This window comes from Rhinolophus sinicus, chromosome 12 (genome assembly GCF_057876585.1).
Source record: "Rhinolophus sinicus isolate RSI-liver-muscle chromosome 12, RSI-T2T, whole genome shotgun sequence".
NCBI lineage: Eukaryota > Metazoa > Chordata > Mammalia > Chiroptera > Rhinolophidae > Rhinolophus > Rhinolophus sinicus.
In genome coordinates, this window is record NC_142512.1 from 15459982 (window position 1) to 15478580 (window position 18599).

Consider the following 18599-nt stretch of genomic DNA (forward strand, 5'->3'; position numbering starts at 1 on the left):
GTGCCAAGTGTTTTTTACTTTTTAACCTTTGAAAGAAGAGCATCAGTTTATTGCAAATAAACATTTCCATAAAGCAATGTTTCATTAAAGCAAGTCTGGAACATTTTCTCATCACACCCACTTTCACATGCTGTTGGCTTATCAAAGACAAACAAAAATCCCTTCCAACTTTGGGGATGACCTACTTTTCTAAATGGGAAAAGAAAGAATTAACAGGGGATTCCTGCATGTCAGGCACAAAACTTGGTGCTTTCAAATCTATCACCTGACTTGATTGATGCTCATAACAACCCAAGAAAAAGTTAGGATTATCCCTATTATTTTATGAGTGTCACCTCAGGAATGAGGTTTCTAAGGACCAACCTACTAAAAATAGCAACTGCACCCACACTCTCTATCCTCTTACCCTGATTTGTTTTCCTTCAGATCATTTGCATCACTGATATGTGATTGATTATTCCGTGGTCCTTCCCTTCCTCCCAGACCCCAAGAACTTAAGCACCTTGAGAGCATGAATTCCTGTAACTGTGTCTGCACAGCGTGTGGGTCAAACATTTGTCCAAGAATAGAAATACGGAAAGAGAGGCTAAAAAAGGTTATATGGCCATGCTAGAGCGGAACGAAAATAAGAAAGAAGAGAGACTTTTCCACTCGAAGTCGGACGTCCCACAAAGGGCACTTGAACAGCGCATCTACCAGAAGACGAAAAAAAGCCAGGATGGGGAGGGAACAAAAAAAATAAAACTAGTTCAAATCCCAGCTGAAGGTCGTTTCCAAGATTAACCTGGCGGTACCTGGTACTGTGAGAGGATGGGCTCCTCACTCGCGCCGCTGAGGCCCCGAAGGCGAACCACTAAGAAAGAGCTGTCTTCTCCGTCCCACAGGAAGAGTTCTCCGCCGAGGCCTAAGACCAGGTTTCTCGTCAGCAACTGCGGTGGTGACGAAGGCAATGATGAAGATGCTGGTTTCTCATCCTCGACTGGGCTCTGGTGTTTCAATCCCTCCCGGAGTCGCAAAAACACGACGTGGTTAGGAAGCCAAGTCTGCCACAGCTCACCATCGCCGGAGAGTCCCTCGGCGGCCGCCATCTTGGCCCGACTGCTCTCCTCACTCCAGTTGCTCAGCCCGCCGCTGAGCGCAGCCAATCGGCGGCCAGCCGCCCACTGCTTCATCCAATCATCTAGCAGGTATCCCGGAAACACGAGCTAGAGCTAGGGGCGGGGCGCAGGCGAGGCCAGTCCATCAGGCAAGGGCATCGCTAGTGGAAAGCCAATTGCCAGGCAAGCGTTTATTCTGGAGCCAAAGGGGGCGGGATGAACGAGGTCAATAGGCCAGTGCCTGTTTAGATAAAGTTTTGGAGCGGCGGGAAGTCTAGAACCTGGGGGAGAGCGTGACACTTGTGTATCTGATTGCTTATTGGACACCTCCACCTGGGTAAACCTAAATACAAAACCTTTCCCGAAGGCTAACCTCCCTCAATCCAGGGTGGGTTAACATCACAAATGTCACTACTTCAGTTACTCATCTTTCAGTTGCCCAAATCTGTCTCCATGTTGGGCTGGCCAGTAAGACAACACTTCCCAGAATTCCCTACCGCGTAGTGCGATCAGCAACCAGAAACTATAACTCCCAGGGTTCTGCGCGCCCCCAGGGGGCGGGGATTTCTGGCGGCGACTCCTGCGAAGAGGAGATGGCAGAGTCGTCTGGCTCTCCGCACCGCAAGCTGTACAAACTGGGCTCGCCTCCTTGGAAAGAGGCTTTCAGGCAGGTGAGGGTGGCGCTTGGGAAGCCTTGACTGGGCCGTCGTCACTCCCGTAATTCGTCCCAGGAACCGCTCCCTTCTGTGTCTTTGCCTCAGCCCAGCCGGGTGAGGCAGGTGCCGGGAGCGCCTGGCTTGTGGAGGTGGACCTGGGACTCAAGTCTCCCACCGTAGGTCTGGGACTTGGCCACCGTCCGGCCGCCTCCCGGAGTTTCTAGGTGTGGGATTAGCCTGGGCCGGCCCAGTCCCAAGGAACCTTATTTTTGCATTTGGGTTTGTTTTAAATTTGAAGTGTGGTCATGGCCACCCATCTGCAACCTGCTGTTGTTGGGTAGGTGGGCACCGAGAGAGGCACTTTGTACACCGTATACGTACCTCACGCGCGAGAGAAATTATTTCTATTCAAGAGAGAGCCTCTATTCAGGAGAACCTCAGTTACAAAGTCTTAGCAGACTTGTACCTCATCTCAGTTCTGACCTAGTCTGAGATCAACATGGTCCCTATAAGTAATATTGCCTATGTCTACAGGAATTCCATAAGTAGTGGATATACTATCCCAGGAAAATAATCTGATGCTAGAAATGTCTGTTAACATCAGGGTTTCTCAACCGTGGCTATTGACGTTTTGAGGAAGATAATTATTTGTTGTGAGAGGCTGCTGTGCATTGTAGAATACTTAGCAGAATCCCTGGCCTCTACCCGTTGGATGCCAGTGGCCCTAGAACTAGAATTATGACAACCAAAAATGTCTCCAGGCATTGCCAGACGTCTCTTGTGGGAAAAAATTGCCCCAAGTTGAGAAACACTGTTGTGTAGGGAGGTGGCTACTAGGGTTTCCAGGCGGGAATTCCTGCCTGTTCTCAGGAATATTTTTCGCTTTCCCATTCCCAAATCCCGAGATATAAACTGTTTTCTGTTCTCTACGATGAATCGTTTCCACAAAGTGACAGCCGATACTGCCAACCACCTGGGTTCAAGGAGCTGATTTTCCCGATTTCCCGACCAACTTTTCTCGGGATTCAGGAACAGAAAAGTGAAAAAGTTCCCAAGCACGGGTGGGAATTCCCGCCCAGAAACCATAGCGATAAATAGGAAAAATGTCTAAGAGATACATTGTGAGTAGTGCATTTATTTCCCATTGTGGGTATTACTGGGTTCAAGGAGCTGATTTTCCCTATTTCCCGACCACCTTTTCTCAGGATTTGGGAACGGGAAAGTGAAAAAAATTCCTGAGAAGGGGTGGGAATTCCCACCTGGAAACCCTAGTGGCTACCATAGCCACTTATCTAGAGCAGCCAGATTTGGGAAGCAACCGAAATGCACTGTAATAGGACAGTGGATGCTGAACTATTATCATCCAACCTTTAAGGAAGCTGGCATTGAAGATAGAACATGAAATATGGGATCTGGAAATACGTAAACAAGGCATTGTAATTTCATCGATCTACATGTGAAAAAGGAAGAGAATATACAAAATTAACAATAGTTAGGATTATAGTTGAAATTTTTTGTCAATAAATTTCCTTTCATGTTTTAACAACTAAGAGTTTCTTTTTTAATGGAATTGCTTCTCTCATCCACCCCCACCCAACCCCCATTTTCTCCTTCTTCCAAGGGATGCCTGGAAAGAATGAGAAACAGCCGGGAAAGGCTCCTGAACAAATATCGCCAGGCTGGAGGCAATATGCCAGGGAGAGCTCAGAACACCTTTCTAGTGCAAGAGGTGATCAAAGAAGAGTGGAATGCTTTGCAGTCAATGGAAGGCTGTCCAGAGGCCTTGGCTCAGGTCAGGCTGGAATATGTGTTTTCAGGGAGGGTGCTGTAACATCCAGAATGCCAAGTGTCCTGTCTCTACCAATTTCCCCATGTTCTCCAAACCCATCTACCCTGAAGTCCTCTAATCAGGATTCTAAGAGTCTTTAACCCAGGTTCTAATATCTTTAATGTCAGGCTCTTCTAGATTAATGGTTCCTAAATACCAGACTGTTGACCTGCTGCATCATTGCATTATAATCACGTATGAAACTTAAAAAGACAGTAATTTCACTCCTTGGCTCCATCCCTGGAAGTTTTGATTCAGTAGGCGTGGGCTAGGAATCTTTCTTTTTAAAAAGGTCTCCAGGAGCTTTCTGATTCTAATCTCAGCCAAAGTTGGGAGCTGAGTATGGCTTGGAAACCATGTACCACTTGTCAGGAAGAGTACTGGATTGGAAGTCAGGAGCTCTGGAATTTTGACCCTGATTTTCCTATTGGGTCTAAACTCGACTCTGTCCTTTTGAGCTTTAGTTTTCACCTTTATGAAAGGAAGACAATAATGTCAGCATTGTGAGTACTGCTTAAGAAAACATGGGAAACTGCTTTGAAAGCATCAAGGCTTTCTATAGTAATGATGCATTACTCAGTGCCTTCTATGTGTCCTATAGTATGCGAAAGGTTTCACAGCTAATACTCACAATTACCTTCTCAGGTAGGTTTTATTCCCACTTTATAGAAACCCAAACTGAGGTTTACAGAGGTTAGGAACTTTCTAGCAGTCACATAGCTTTGGCAGAACCAAATACTTAGCTGCTGCCCTATATGGTCTCCTCCAAATTAAGTGCTATTGTTTTGTCATTGGGTAGTTTAATCATTGGTTGATGACTTCTCAGCATGACCACATTACTCCATTGTCAGCATAATCTGCAGAAGGACTGGACTGATTTCTTCCTGGGTTCTTCAAACTACCCTCCAAGCATGAATCATTGTAGGGCTTGTCAGCTGGTTACAACTCCACACCTCTGATGACCCTACTTTCTCTTGCAGTTGGAGCAGCTGATGGACTTGGCTGTGCTGGAGGAAGTCCAACAGGAGCTGATTGACCAAGGTGACCTCTGGGAGTGGGCCTTCCTGTCTATATCTCGCTGTTCTAATGCTGACCTTTTTTCTGAACAGTTAGTTCTTAACTCTCCTTCCTCTACTTCCATCTGCAGTCAAGTGTCCAGAAGTTTGTTTTTACTTTGAAGTCTTGGCTCTCTGTCTTCTCAGTAATGAGAGTCTGCAGTGTGTTAGGCCTTATGCTCAAGACTTCTCATTCCATGCTTGTTTTCTCCTAACGACTACCCTACCAGGCAGCAGGAGACAGAAGAGAGTGGAGTGGTATCTTACACAGGTTGCACAGCTAGTGGTTTGGAAGCACAGTCAATTTTGGGAATCCATTTCCCATCTTTATTCTCCTATCCTACAGTATGTCTCTATTAATAGATTAATATCACCTTGCAGGATGTAGTGCATGATCAGATCTCTTGTGCCACCTAATTTAAGTGCCTTCCCTCTCATCTGTTCTTTACTGACTCCCCGGGTCTTGTGAGTGTCCACTTCCTGAGGCCTTCATAGCATCGTAGAGTGCATACGTTAGCACCTTATATAATTAAGTTATTTATTCCACATAGCCCTATCTTGCCTAGGCTTGGTTTTTATCATCTGTAAAATATAGTAGACCCACCCTATAAAGTCTGTTTGTAGGCCTAAATAATATGTGTAGAAGACTTAGAGAAGTACCTGGCATATAGAAAACTTTCAACAAATGATAGATACTATTAAGAGGATGCAAGCGCAGGGAGTCTTGAGCCAGACTGCTAAAGATTCACTTCTCAGCTCTGCCACTGTAACTTACGTGGTACCAGGCAAACCACTTAATCTCCCTGTGCCTCAGGTTCTTCCTCTTTAAAATAAGGATAATAATAGCGAAGAAGAAAATGTATATAAAGGACTTGAAACAGCGTTTGGCACGTAGTAAGTGCTCTGCAAGTGTTGTTGTTATGACTGGTATTATTGACTTCAGTTAGACTGTAGATTTTTTTACTTTAGTTATCTTTTTTTTATTGATTCACCCTTACCTACAAAACCTATCTTAGTGTTGAAAAATAGGACTCACTAAATATTTCTTTGGGGGTATATTTAACTAAAAAAATCTGAAGTGATAAGGATTTATTGTGTTCTGCCATACTCAGGCATAAGGAATACTCTAGAACAGAGCTTGGCAAACTTTATGTGAAGGGCCAGATAGTAAATATTTTAGGCTTTGTGGTCTATGCTTTCTCTGTTGCAACTACTCAGTTCTGCTATTGTAGTATGGGAACAGCCATAGACAATACATAAACAAATGAGCATAGCTATGTTCCAATAAAACTTTATAAAAAAAAAACCCGAGGGTGGGCTGGATATGGCCTGTGGACTGTGGTTTGCTGACCCCTGTGCTAAAGTCTAGACTGTATGTCCCTCAAGAGCAGGGACCAGTCTTTTTCATCTTCGTACCCCATGACTACCACTTACTAGGTATTGCTACATGTTTGCTGAATGAATGAACACACAGATTCTGAGTATATGGACATTAGGGAACAGATCACTTTAGACTCAGCAGGGCGGGCCTGGAGTCAGAATTCAGTGTCCTGTGTCAGCTTTCTTTAGCTGTCCCTGGGACCCTGACACTGTACACCTCTGCTCCTATGGCCTTCGTAGATGTGTGTGAAAGCTTTCTCCTTGTCCCTTAGCCTCACCACTTCACCTCTTGTACTCACAAGAGGACAGACAGGAGGCAGGAACCTAACAAGAGGAAGCCTGACAGAGCAGTAAATACCTCGTGATTGACAGTGTGATTTTGCCTGAATTTTTCTCTTGTGTGGATGAACCTTTGAAGGTGAAGCTTAGCATTCAAGACAGGGCAATGTGGCTGAAGCATGATGAAGCACTCCAACTGTCCATTGCCTTGCAGAACAGTCCATTATCAGTGAATATGAGAAGAGCTTGCAGTTTGATGAAAAGTGTGTCAGCATCATACTGTCTGAGTGGGAAGCAAACGCCCTCATCTGTCCTGTGTGTACAAAGTAAGAGTTTTCCAAACCTTTTCAGCATTATTGGTTCCCACCCCCACTCCAAGGTGAGTGGAAATACCCCCTGCGCAAATCTGTTGGGGATCCTGGTGTGCTGGCCATGAAGCCCTGGGATCCCAATTCTGCTTCTAGGTACAACCTGAGAATAACAAGCGGTGTGGTCATGTGTCAGTGTGGCCTGTACATCCCATCTCATGTAAGTGTTCCACACACAGATTTTGGGTCACCTCTTTCCACGTATTTCTACTTTCTTTAAGAACTTTCAGTAGTGTGCTGGAGCCAAGTGTGCACATCTACTCCCAACTCATGTTCAGTTCGCACTGGTAGCTTGCAATCAGCCGTGGTGAGAATATACGAGTACACAGCATGAAACTTAGCACCACACATCAGCGTGTTTCCTGCTCCCTCCCCCGAGCCATTTGTTAAACACTTAATTACTGTACCACTGCTTAAGATCTTCATAGAGAGCCCAGTTTAGAATTCAAAACACTCGTATCTGATTGTCCATAAAAATTTTCCATATATGAAGACACACTTACATTCAGAATTTAAGCTTCAGTGATCTTAAAATACAGAAGGAGCCCTCTTATCTGACATGATGGGGACTGAAAGTTTGTCACTTGGTTAAAGTGGAGAGTTATAAAACTGAACATTTTATAGTAAGTTTCAAACATACACATTTGCTTTGAGTGGGGCTTTGCTGATAGGAGAGCTGAGTCTTTTTTACATAGAACAGTCTTATAATGCAAAGTCTGGATTTCCAGTTTTGTTTCAGTAAAGCGCATCAAGAAGCTGAATCCACAGCTTTAGGATTTTTCCTCCCTATCTTTCACCTAATACAATAGCTTTTTTTTTTTTTTTTTTTTTTTTAAGCAACTCATATTTTTGAATGTTTCCTAAACATCCCACTTATTATCACAAAAAAACCAAAACTGTTTTCTTTCTCTTATTTTGTTGGTTTACATAACATGTAATTAAATTACTCTGAGTTACAGTAGCAAGTTCAGTTAGCACAAACAGATCTGAACCAGGCGCTGCTGGTGCTTGATATGGGATCCATTTGGCTGGTGGAGGCCGAAGCACAGGGGAGGCTCTGAGTGTCCCCAGCGTTGTCAGTGGCAGTGTGTTTTGTAGCAGGAGTGGAACGCATTGGTTGTACTGGAGAGGCGGTAGATGGAGATTGGTTAAGAAATCTTTTTAGTACAGTCGTGAGCCAAGCACATTTTTAGAGGTCCGAGGAATCAAACCGTCACATTGAGTTATGGTTATATTGGTTATCATGAGGAATCAGGATTTTGAACCTGTTGACTATGAGGTAACTAATATTAGGTTGTAGTTTAACTTTTTTGTTTTTTAGTCTCCAGAGTTGACAGAGCAGAAACTCCGCGCCTGTTTAGACGCCAGTGTGAATGAGCACAGTGCACACTGTCCGCACACACCTGAATTTTCAGTCACTGAAGGGGCAGAAGAAAAGTCCAGTCTTCTCATGAGCTGTCTGGTAAGCCTCTCATGGGACCCGGTGGTAAGAGTGGGTCAGTGTTTGGTTTTCCCGCCCTGGTAGAAATAGCCTGGAAACAGGTAAATGTTTAAAAATGCAGTTTCTTCTCTGAGGAATTTACGGGAATGGAAAAGTAAGGGTAACAAGTCAGTTCAACTAAAAGGCCAATCTTTCTCTGAAAGGGGAAGGGGCAGAGGCAGCAGGATAGTGGAAAGTGCATTGGTCTGTAATTAGGAAGCCCGCTTCACTGCCTTCTCTTGTTTGATTGGCAGTTGTGGTCTTGCATGAAGCTGATTTTTTTCATATTCATGAGACCTACATAGGCCATCCTGCTACCAGTTTTGTACACGGCTACAGAACAGGAAGCACAGCAGGGCAGCATCAGGCTCGTCTCTTCAGCAAGAATCTTCACAGAGGATCAAGGGCTTGTCTCTAGTCCCCTAGGTGACAACTCAGGTGTGACGGAACAGGACCACACAAGTGGTTCAGAAGCTTAAGCTTACTGTAGGAACCAGTCACCCTTACAGTAACCTATGGCTATAGCTTCCAGGGGAACTTGGGGATTGTGAGCACTCTGCACTTAGGGAAGTCCAAAACTGTGGCTTCCTACTGGGTATTTAGAGTTAATTCATAGCCCTCTCATTCCAGTTGTTATTACAAGCAGTACTGCCTACTAACACAGCTAACATTTCACTTTTATCATGTTTTTTTTCATAAGTTATTTAATTCTACTCATTCATTTAAAAAAAATGTATTGAGGACTTTTTAAAATTCAAAAGTATGCATTCTCCCAGAGCTCAAGTCTAGGGTTAGTGATTAAAAGAATACAGAAAACAGGTAGTAAGTGCTCCTGGAGAGCTGTAAAGGGAGGGCCTATGGGAGTCCAGAGGAAGTGATCTCATTGATGGATGAAGGCTTCCCAGAGGAGCCATTTAACCTTGGCTTTGAAGTGTGGAATAGGATTTGGACATGTAGCTATGGCGAGTTGGGGGAGGAGCTTAAGTGTAAGATCCCCAAGTAGAAGGAGACAGAAAATTGTGGATCATGCATGGAGAGCATCACATTCTGCTTAGCTGGCACATTGGGTTCATGAGGGAGAGAAGAGCCGTGATCTGATGAGAAAGTCAATACAGTAGCTGTAAATGTGAGATGTTTTGAGTCAGAAACAACATTTAAGAGGCTGCCCCAATTCTCTGTGGGAGACGTGAAGAGAGCTTGGACTTACACAGTGAAAGGGGATAGTGTGGGTGGAATGGACACGAGAGGCTTAGAAAGTGAACTGATGCAATTCTGTAGCTGCAGATGCCAGGGTGGAGGAATCAAAAAAGATGCGAGGTTTCAAGGCTGGGTAACCAGGCAACGGTGGAGCCATATATGAAAGACAAGGTTTATGCAGAGAATTCTGGAGTTCGAGTGTGGACATGTTGAATTTGAGATTTCTGTGAGACACCAAGTTGGGGTGCAATTAAGAATGTAGGAATAGAGGTGAGAGGGATAACTTTAGAAGTCGGTTGCTTCCGTCTGATGGCTAAAAGTAGCAGATGAGATGACACAGCTAAAGGAGGACTTGTAGAAAAGGCCAGTGATGTATTCGTGGGCATTGCCTACAGTTTGGGTGCAGGGGAACAAGTGGAGCTTTAGTGGAGATGGAAGAAAAGAGGCAGGAGAACGGAAGTGTGGAAGGCATGGACATCTCCGAAAGTAAGGCGTGAGTGGGTAGCAACACTCACCCCAGAGACTGAAGTAGACTGGTGACTTCATATAGATGAGTTCAGTGGAGTTAGAGTTCGGTTGCTACTACTAGATTTCAATTTTTGGCATTTGAGTCAGTAGGGAACCCAGAAATAGAAACAGTAACTGGAGAGTAGTTTTTCCAAGAAGTTTAGCCATAACGAGGAAGAAAGGTGTTAACTTGGCTTTTAAGAAGGAAGAATGTTTGAGTGCATTTGTAAATTGAGGAGGATTCACTGGAGGGTTACTGTAGGGAGTAGGGGTGGGTAAATGAGGAAACAAGGGCCAGACATACCGGAAGGGATGGGATTGTGGGGAAGGAGGACAGAATTACACTTATTGAACACTTAGCGATGCACCAAGTGTTCTACACATCATTTCATTTCGTCATGAGGTGGATATTGTTCCCAATGTTAGGAACAGGAAGCAGATTCAGTTGAGGTGATTCAGCGAAAGTTGCACTGCTAAGGAAAGATAGAGCTGGTATTGGAGCCCAGGTCTCAGTGGTCCAGCACCCCTGCTATTTCCTGCTCCAGGCTCGGGCCTTGGACACAGTTTTCCTTCAGAATGGATGGAAGGAGACATAATGGGTGACAGTTTAGATAAAACCTGTCATTCCTTCCTGTTGACTACAGGCATATGTACTCCACTGCACCAACCATCTAGAACTGCTTGCAGATTCTCAAATGTGCAAGTGTTTTCGGGCCTCCATGCTCTTGCTTGTACTGTTCTGTCTGGAATGCCTTTGGCTCCTCCCCCTCAGCTCAAGGGTCATTTGCACACATTTATTGAGCACGCTATATGCCAGTAATCAGTGAAGCCTGGCCCCTCAGAGAATTGGCCAGGCTCTCCGTGGCTTCCACCATGCTTGATGCTGTGTCCCTGTAACACTGCTGCAGTTACCTGTTTCTTTGTGCCTGAGGGCACGGACCATATCTTCATTTTTATGCCCAGACCTTGGCACATAGGAGGGTGCCTAATGTGTTTGGAGAAATGAGTTGAGGTAGAGGGAGGAGTTGAAGGGGCACAGGTAAGATGGCCTTAATTTCTGCCTTCTCAGTGAGATGAACAGTGAGCCATTTGCAGAGCGCGGTGGAACTGAGCTGGAGTGTGGAGCTCCTTGAGTGCAAGTCCCAGACCAAGTGCTAGAGGGAAGGGGTAGGACAATTACGGGGAGGGATTGCCTAGCGGCTGAGCGTCCAGCTGCAGTTGTGTGCTCTCCTGACCATCAGTGGCCTGCAGCTCAGAGCAGCAGTGAGGCCAAATAGAGGGTGAGTTTGGAAGGCAAGTGCTGTGGGAGGTGTCAGCAGCTGTAGGGACAGCAAGATTGACAATGCTGGCTCCCAGGGTGGGTAGGGAGACCATTATTGGATGAGAAAGAGTGGGGGGGTGGGGGTGGGGCGAGGGCTGTCACAGCAAAGATGAGAAAAGGGAAAAGACAGTTGTATTCAGTAGCCTATCCGAGTTCACCATTTTAAAAGGTAGATCATTTGGAATGCTCTAGAATTCCAGTGTGCCACTTGACATCTGGTTTTACTTATGGGGAAATCGAGGGACGGTTTGGTTCAGGCTGTAGGGTGATTCAGGACAGGTGTGGGTTAGATGGGTATATATAGCCATGAGGACTTGGGAGTATTTGAGATGTGACAGGGACAGTGGTCTAGTAGTCATGGGGATGGAATGTGCTAGACTACCAGAAAGCCAAGTATATTACCTATGGAAGTGTAGAGTCAAAGTTAAGCACAGGATTCCTTAGCATAGTGATGGGGCTGAGTTGTCAAGGAACCAGCCAGCTTTATGCTCAAGTGCTTACTGTATTAGTTAGGGGTGACCAAGGAGGAAGGTATGCTAGAATTAATGGATATCCAAGTTGATTGTAGGGAGCATGCGTGGTTTGTAGCTCCCTGTGGCATATGCCTGTTTCAGTCTTGTGATACCCTGAAAGGCCCTCACCTCCTTGCTGGACTGTAAAAGCTGCCAGCTCGCAGAAGTTTGAGTCCTCTTTCTGGTCCAGGGTTTCCTGAGGGGGAGGGTATTTGATCAGTCCATCTCCAGGATTTAATCTTAGCTTGAAGACTATGTTTCTGCTGATGGTTTCAAAGGTAGTTTTGAGGCCACAGGACTAGGTCCAGCAAAGCCTGGACAGGGCTTATCACTGGCCTCTGACGACCATTCCACCTGTTTCCTAATTATAACTTAAAACTCAGCACTATCTCATATGTGGGAATTCTACTTGCAGCATGTCATTACTGATTACAGCTTTTAACCATATATTGAGAGACAACAACATAAGCTTTTTTCTATTTAAATCCAGGCTTGTGATACTTGGGCTGTGATCATCTAAAGCCAGGCTTTCCTCACATCGTTCTACTGGGTTGGAAACAATTCATTCCATCTGAGAAGGGGCCTTGTAAATACAAACTTTTCATTTACAACTTATTTTGTATTAAAACTTTTTTTAAAAAAGAACTTTTCAAATGTCTCTGCTCTGGGTGTTTTGTAATGCAGTTTGAAGGGGGAAGGAATAGAAACAGAAAAGACAAATCACCTGAGCGGGGACAAACCAATTTTATTGTCCATCATTATGATATACAAAAAACTAGAAATAATAGATTTGTAGGGAAGAAATAAATGAATAGTAAATAAGAAGGCAACAGAAATAATTTAAATTTGAATTATTTTCCATGATCAGGAGGAAAACCATTTCAATGCACGTCTGGCATCAGAGTAGGTTTTGTTCACTGGCCAAAGCCTGCCATAAAGTGAAGGTGTTCAGTGTCCTGTCTGTTCTACTGGCTCTTGACAAAGCCTCTGAGGTCTTCGAGAAAAGTAATGTACTCCTGGTGCTCCAGGGCCGTGCTGAGCTCCACCAGCTCATCCGCAAAAGTGTTGTCCACCCCTCGGTCCGCAAGAAAATCCATTAAGTGGTCGTATAAGGCCTATAGGAGAAACATTTACTACTTAAAAAAAAAAAAAAAGACTTCATCTGTAACATTTACTAATTAAAATGCTTCTTGGTCTCTCCTTGGACTATGAGTCTCCCCTGCAAGGCCCAAGAGCACCCCATCTTATCAAGCACTCACCCAGTCCAGGGAATCTGTGTTGAGTGTGTAATTTGTGTCCTTCCATTCTGACTCGCCAGTGGACTGAAAGCTCACTTCCCTGATGGAGAAAATGTCACTCTCGTCCTCTTCTTCTTGTCCAACCTGAGGAGACAATAGTTGGGGAAACTGAAGGGTTTTCCAGGACAACCCAGACTCATGCAAAGAAAAGGACTATTTACAGGTTAAAACTAACCAGACTTTAACCTTGCTCCCTGACTCCCTATACATACCTCTCCTCCCCTGCTTTGCTGGCCTAAACTAGAAAAGGACCAGTAAGACCTCTGGAGGCCCTCCTTGTCCCCAGGGATGCCAAGGTGCTAGGACTCCATCCTACATACCTCATCTTCTGGATAGTGACAGTCGAGCACAAGGGTCTTCTTGCCACCACTCTTTATTACTTCAACCACAAAATTGGGAGTGGATGTTAATTCAGGCTGGGGAAATAAGAACAAGTCAGCACATGCCATTGTTGGCAGGGGTGGGTTGGTTGCCCAGACCAAAGGTCTCAGACAATTCAGGGGGTTTGGCAGCCACCATTATCAGGATATTATGTAGCCATTGTTAAAGTCTTATGCTACAGTGTTTCTAAATAAGGAGCCTAGAATCTTTATTTAACATGGGGTATTAAAGCCACATACCGGCTTATTCAGGAGACTGGGATGAATTCTTCCTATTGATCTTCTAAAGACTATGTTTTAGAGGGCAGAGTACCCTATATTTAGAACAGCCATCTCTATTAGCACCCTAAATAACATACTAGGTTTAGAATTAAGAAATCTGAATTCCAGCCCCAGCTATGTGCCAATTAACTGAGGTCTCGATCGTTCCTTAATCTTCCTGGGCCTTTTTCTCCATAAGCTGCAAAGCTGGCCTAAAGCTCTAAGATCTCTTTCCAACTGACTATTGCAGGATCTTCCTACGGCCCAGGACCAAAGGCCGGTGCATCTGGCTAACTGGCAGTCTTAGTATGAATAATCACAGCCACTCGCCCTTTGATGGTGAGCCATCCAATGTCAAAGAGATCCTAGTCGGGGTGGCTGAGACAGCAACACAACAGGGAGCTGTGCTAGTTCATGAGACAATACAGGTGCCTGCTTAGTCAGAAAGTCTGGGGACCCGGTGGCCCTCAAACCAGCTGGTTTCTAGGCTAGACACACTGCTTCCTAAAATGTTTGAAGTCTGGCCACCATCCAGGTCCAACAAACAGGGCCAGCAACATAAGCAAAGACGTGGCCAAAATCTCTGATGTTAAATTAAATCTGATGCCCCTGGCTTTGCTACTTTGGTTAAGTGGCTGGTGTTTATTACCAGCCTGTGACATGTTAGAACATCCCTCACTTGGAAACACTCCAAATGATAATCTCTGATTATCAAACACCTTCCCATCATGGAAGACTTAAAACCATTTCCATTCCTTTCCATTAGGAGAACACAGGCCAAACTATAAAGCCTAAGCTTGCAGATGGTAATTTACTCAGTCCCTGGGAAAGAAAAAAGGCCATACACTATTCCTGGTGCCGAAGGTGGCCAGAAACAGCTGCTCTGTAAGTCAAGAGTCCCAAGGATGGTTATCCTTTGCATTCTCCTCTCTTAATTTCTCTAGCATTAGAGAAATTAAACAAAAACACTGCTCCTCTAAGCCCCGAGAACAGCCTGTCAGAATTCTGAGGTAAAGGCTGGTTATAGGGTTACAAGCTCACCTCCTGTTCTTCCACCTTCTGCCCTTGGGATGGCGCTTCCTCCCCATCATATGTGGGTGGGATACTATTGTTAATGTTGAAAGTGACAGTGATCCTAGAAAGGCAAAAGAAAACACATCAGACAGGATATAGTTCTCTTTTTCGTTTTTTTCAATTACAGTTGACATTCAATATTAGTTTCAGGTGTACAGCATGGTTAGACATTTATATAATTTATGAAGTGATCCCCTATAAGTCTAGTAACCACCTGGCACCATACATAGTTATTACAATATTGGCTATATATGCTATGCTGTACTTACGTCCCTATGACTATTTTGTAACTGCCAATTTGTAGTGCTTCTTAATCCCTTCACCGTTTTCACCCAGCTCCTCAACCAGTTCCCCCATCTGGACGGGGAACTTATTTAACTGAGTAGTTAAATAAGTATGGAAACCTGCTACAGTTAAAAATACGTATTGAAACAAAGTCTCTATCCTAGCTGTCTTTACATCTGAATTATTTACAGACCTTCCAGAAAAGCCTGAGTGCCTACATCCCACCTAAGATGGATTCAGCAGGTCTCAAGTGTGCCTACTATGTGCCATCTGCTGGAAGTCAAACTAACAGGCCCCAGTTCATCTGAGCTAAAAAGAGCCATGTGTGCTCAGGCCAGCATCCCAGGGCTCACTGCCATCTTGTATCCACTGGTTATCTCATGGCCACAGCTAGCTGACATGGCTCACCGTGCTCCTTCTAGGGCATCTTCCAGTGGCAGTGAGCAGCTGAGAAGCAGGTGGGATGGAATAGATGTCTCTTTTAAAAAGCTTTTCTCCAGCAGAAAATCTGCCCCTTGGAGAAAAGGAAGGAGCACTGGAGGGTTGCATCAGCTAAGGACCAAGAGCAGCCCTGGCCCCGGGAAGGGGAAGCCTCACAAAGAGCAATAAGCTGCAGCACAGTCATTCTTCAGAGTACTTGTGGGAAGTTTTACAACCACAAAGCAGGCCAGAAACACCAACTAATGAACAATTTCAAGGTACAAGAATCCACCTGACAAATCACGTTCCAAAGTTTGAGTCAAAATTAGAAGTGATGTGAGATTTGAAACACTGCTGGGCTGCCCAACTCCAGCAGGCATTATGTGCACACAACAGCACACTAAACGTGTGGCCTCTGGAGCTGTGCTAACCAGCTGCCTTGCCAGGAAGCCACTTTCCCATAGGAACAATGATGGTCTGAGGTTCAGCCACAAAATCTGTCTGATCTGCAACGTGATGACCAAGTTGAGCTCCTAGAGCTGGGGTGTCCAAACTTTTTTCAACGTTTTTTTACCAAGGGCCATATGCGGTAAAATACACAAACAGCCGGGCCACTCACTCAAGGTGAAGTACGTATTGCCTCACCTGGTTTATTTAAGTAAACTATATTTTTGGAATTTGCTGCGGGCCAATTAACAATCGATTGCGGATTGCAGTTGGCCCATGGGCTGCAGTTTTGACACCCCTGTCCTAGAACATTATTTATAATGCCCCCAAACTGGCCATGACTCACCCTAGGAAAACGGTTTAGGTGAAATTACAGAATTGACCTACTTGTATATGTGGGGAGAAACAGAGTATACCACTACGCAAAAAAAAAAAAAAAAAAAAAAAAAAGCCAGAACCCTATTTCAGAAATATATCTAGACATCCACTCAAAATGGATCATAAAAAGAGCTAAGCGAGGTCAAAAGCTCCCCACCCTTCTAATGACAACCATTTATACAACTGTAATCTCAGCCTGTTACATGAGTTGCATGTCTTGCATTTTCATTTACTGTAAACATCAGGAAGCAGGGGCCTTGTTTTACTCAAGAGCCTGTAGTGCAGTGAATCAAGCACTGTAAACCTGAGATCAAACTGATGCTGTCATTACTATAAGAATTTCTGAATTCGCATGCCTAGAGGCAGGGCATAGCCTCCACCACCAGTAGGGGTTTACTGAATGAGTTGTTTCTGCTGGGCATGGCTACACACTTTTGTGCTACCGCCTTACTGTCTCCTTAGTAACCAGCCCACAGGAAATTTGTGTGCAATGAAGGAACTACCAGGAACTTAGGAAATTATCCAAATGAATCCTCCTGTCTCTTGGAAACTATGTACCAAAGTACCTGCCTTAACTCAAGCTGTTCTGGGGATGACCTGGGGCAGGGACATGGGTTTAGGCCCCTGGAGCCCACCATACTTACTTTTCTCCAGCAACATTCCGCACTAATTTGGCTTCTGTCCCATTCACTTCCAGCTCCCAACCCCCAGACATCTTGGGGAGGGACTTATGCTTCTGTATCTTCTTTTCCTCCTTAATTTCATCACTCAGGAATTCAACAAAAGCTTTGTCTCCTACAACGAAAATCCATTAAAATACAGAAAAAGAAAAGCCCATCAGTTTAAAACGTACAAATGACCCAGGTTACACCAGCCAGAAATCTGGACTTAGACTGTTAATAATCATTCTCTGGGAACTTAGTCCAACTCACATCCACTAAGCCTGTTTCCTTCTCTGTAAAAACGCTGTAATACATGTGGGAAGCCGAGCTCTATTCTGGAAAAGTGATTTGCAACAACGAACTCATGATCATTACCACGTTTCACACAACGCACGAGTTCCCAATTACCCTCTCCCACTTGCCAAAAGGCATAACCACGTTCCTTTCAACCACAACCTTGGGCCTTCCTTAAGTTCCACTCTTGAGACTAAGTTTAAAGTCGGTTTCCAGGATTTAATTGTACATCTCACCCTAAAATGAAACACTTAGCGGACAGGGAAAAGGGGAAATGTGATCACACGTGGGTTTCCTCCTCTGGTTGCCCAACACTGGGAAAACGTTTCGGACCTCGCGGGGCCGCTCTGGGCGGCCCACTCGTGGTCTACACTTCCCGGACCCCCACCCCATTCAGGAAACCTACCCCTCCCGGCCCCGGCCCACGTGCGCGAACTCACCTTCCGTGTGCAGCGCGCCGCAGCCGCAGGAGCAGGGTCTGCGAGGCCGCAGGAGGCTGGGCAGTCGCGCAGATCCCGAGCGCACGCTGAGGAGCCCGAAGGGCCGGGCGCACGGCCGGGGCGCGGGCTGCAGGAGCGGCCTGAGCGGCGGGAAGGGCGCGGCGGCGCGGAGGCCGGCGACGGCGGAGCCCAAGGCTCGGGGCACGCAGCGCAGCAGAGGAAGCATCGCGAAAGCTGCAGCGGACACGTGCGGATGAGGACGACTCGGGCCAAGGCGTAACCCGACCGAGCTCGCCGCCGGAAGTCCCGCCCCCGCCCAGGAAGCGCTTCCGCAGCGTCGCTTTGCGGGTCACACGCGGTGGGTAGGACTGCCCCCTCTGCTGGGGGCGGTGGGCGGCGCGCTCCTGAGCAGCGTCCCGGGGAGGCCGCAAATCCGCTAACTTTTTATCTGAATCAGCAAGCGTGAGTCTGGTGTGCAGCTTTCTGTTTGATTCGCCAGCATCACTTCTCTCCAGCAGCTGCTTACACTTTCCAAATTTCCATCTGCTGGTCTGAGAGCACGCCAGGCTGTGACTTCGCAGAACGCACTCTTGCCGCCGCCAACAACTTAAAGACTAGCCTTCAAGGTCATCTCCTTTAAGATGCCTTCCTGTAACCTCCTCTCTTCCATGATAGAAACTCACGCCGGCGCATCCCCCGCCCTACACTTCACTCTTTTCTCAGGAGAAACCTCCTGGCACTGCTGGTTTACCTGGCAGCCTCCCCTCACCCCAACCGGACTCGATCCTGAAGGGCAGGATCCCTGGTTAATTCCTGCGACCTTCCCTCTCCATACCCTCCAACCTTAACCTTGCTCTCAGATTCTGATGGGACATCATTTTTGGGGGTGCAAGAAGCCATGGCTTACGTCAGATTTAGGTTAACCGATGTTCCTACTTTAACAGAACACACAGGATATATAAGGTACCAAGAAAGGGAGT

At 45.7% G+C, this 18599-nt stretch overlaps 3 protein-coding genes across 5 annotated transcripts in view; 1 reads left to right on the forward strand and 2 right to left on the reverse strand.

Annotated features, from left to right (window-relative positions):
- The window catches only part of NUP88 (nucleoporin 88), a 25828-nt gene extending 24701 nt beyond the window's left edge, over positions 1-1127 (reverse strand). The window contains exon 1 of the mRNA XM_019718115.3: positions 795-1127. Within this exon, the coding sequence (XP_019573674.3) occupies positions 795-1088 (294 nt within the window). The 5' untranslated portion in view covers positions 1089-1127. The remainder of the gene's footprint in view (positions 1-794) is intronic.
- RPAIN (RPA interacting protein) lies at positions 1065-15817 on the forward strand. Of its 3 annotated transcripts, none has more exons than XM_088801978.1 (7): positions 1065-1187; positions 3375-3545; positions 4562-4622; positions 6510-6621; positions 6760-6823; positions 7985-8125; positions 12171-12325. In XM_088801978.1, exons 2-7 carry the CDS (start codon positions 3390-3392, stop codon positions 12198-12200), a joined length of 564 nt encoding a protein of 187 aa, XP_088658104.1. In that variant the 5' UTR covers positions 1065-1187; positions 3375-3389; the 3' UTR covers positions 12201-12325. The 3 variants fall into 3 exon arrangements, with proteins under 3 accessions (XP_088658104.1, XP_019573662.3, XP_088658105.1); XM_019718103.3 differs by lacking the exon at positions 1065-1187 and adding an exon at positions 1552-1768; XM_088801979.1 differs by lacking the exons at positions 1065-1187; positions 12171-12325 and adding exons at positions 1605-1768; positions 15482-15817.
- C1QBP (complement C1q binding protein) lies at positions 12406-17937 on the reverse strand. The gene is made up of 6 exons (XM_019718102.3): positions 17620-17937; positions 16868-17018; positions 14661-14754; positions 13299-13394; positions 12940-13062; positions 12406-12795 (listed from the first exon to the last, which is right to left on the reverse strand). The coding sequence occupies exons 1-6, from the start codon at positions 17843-17845 to the stop codon at positions 12646-12648; spliced, it is 840 nt and encodes a 279-aa protein (XP_019573661.1). The 5' UTR covers positions 17846-17937; the 3' UTR covers positions 12406-12645.
- Positions 17938-18599: the final 662 nt, after the last annotated feature.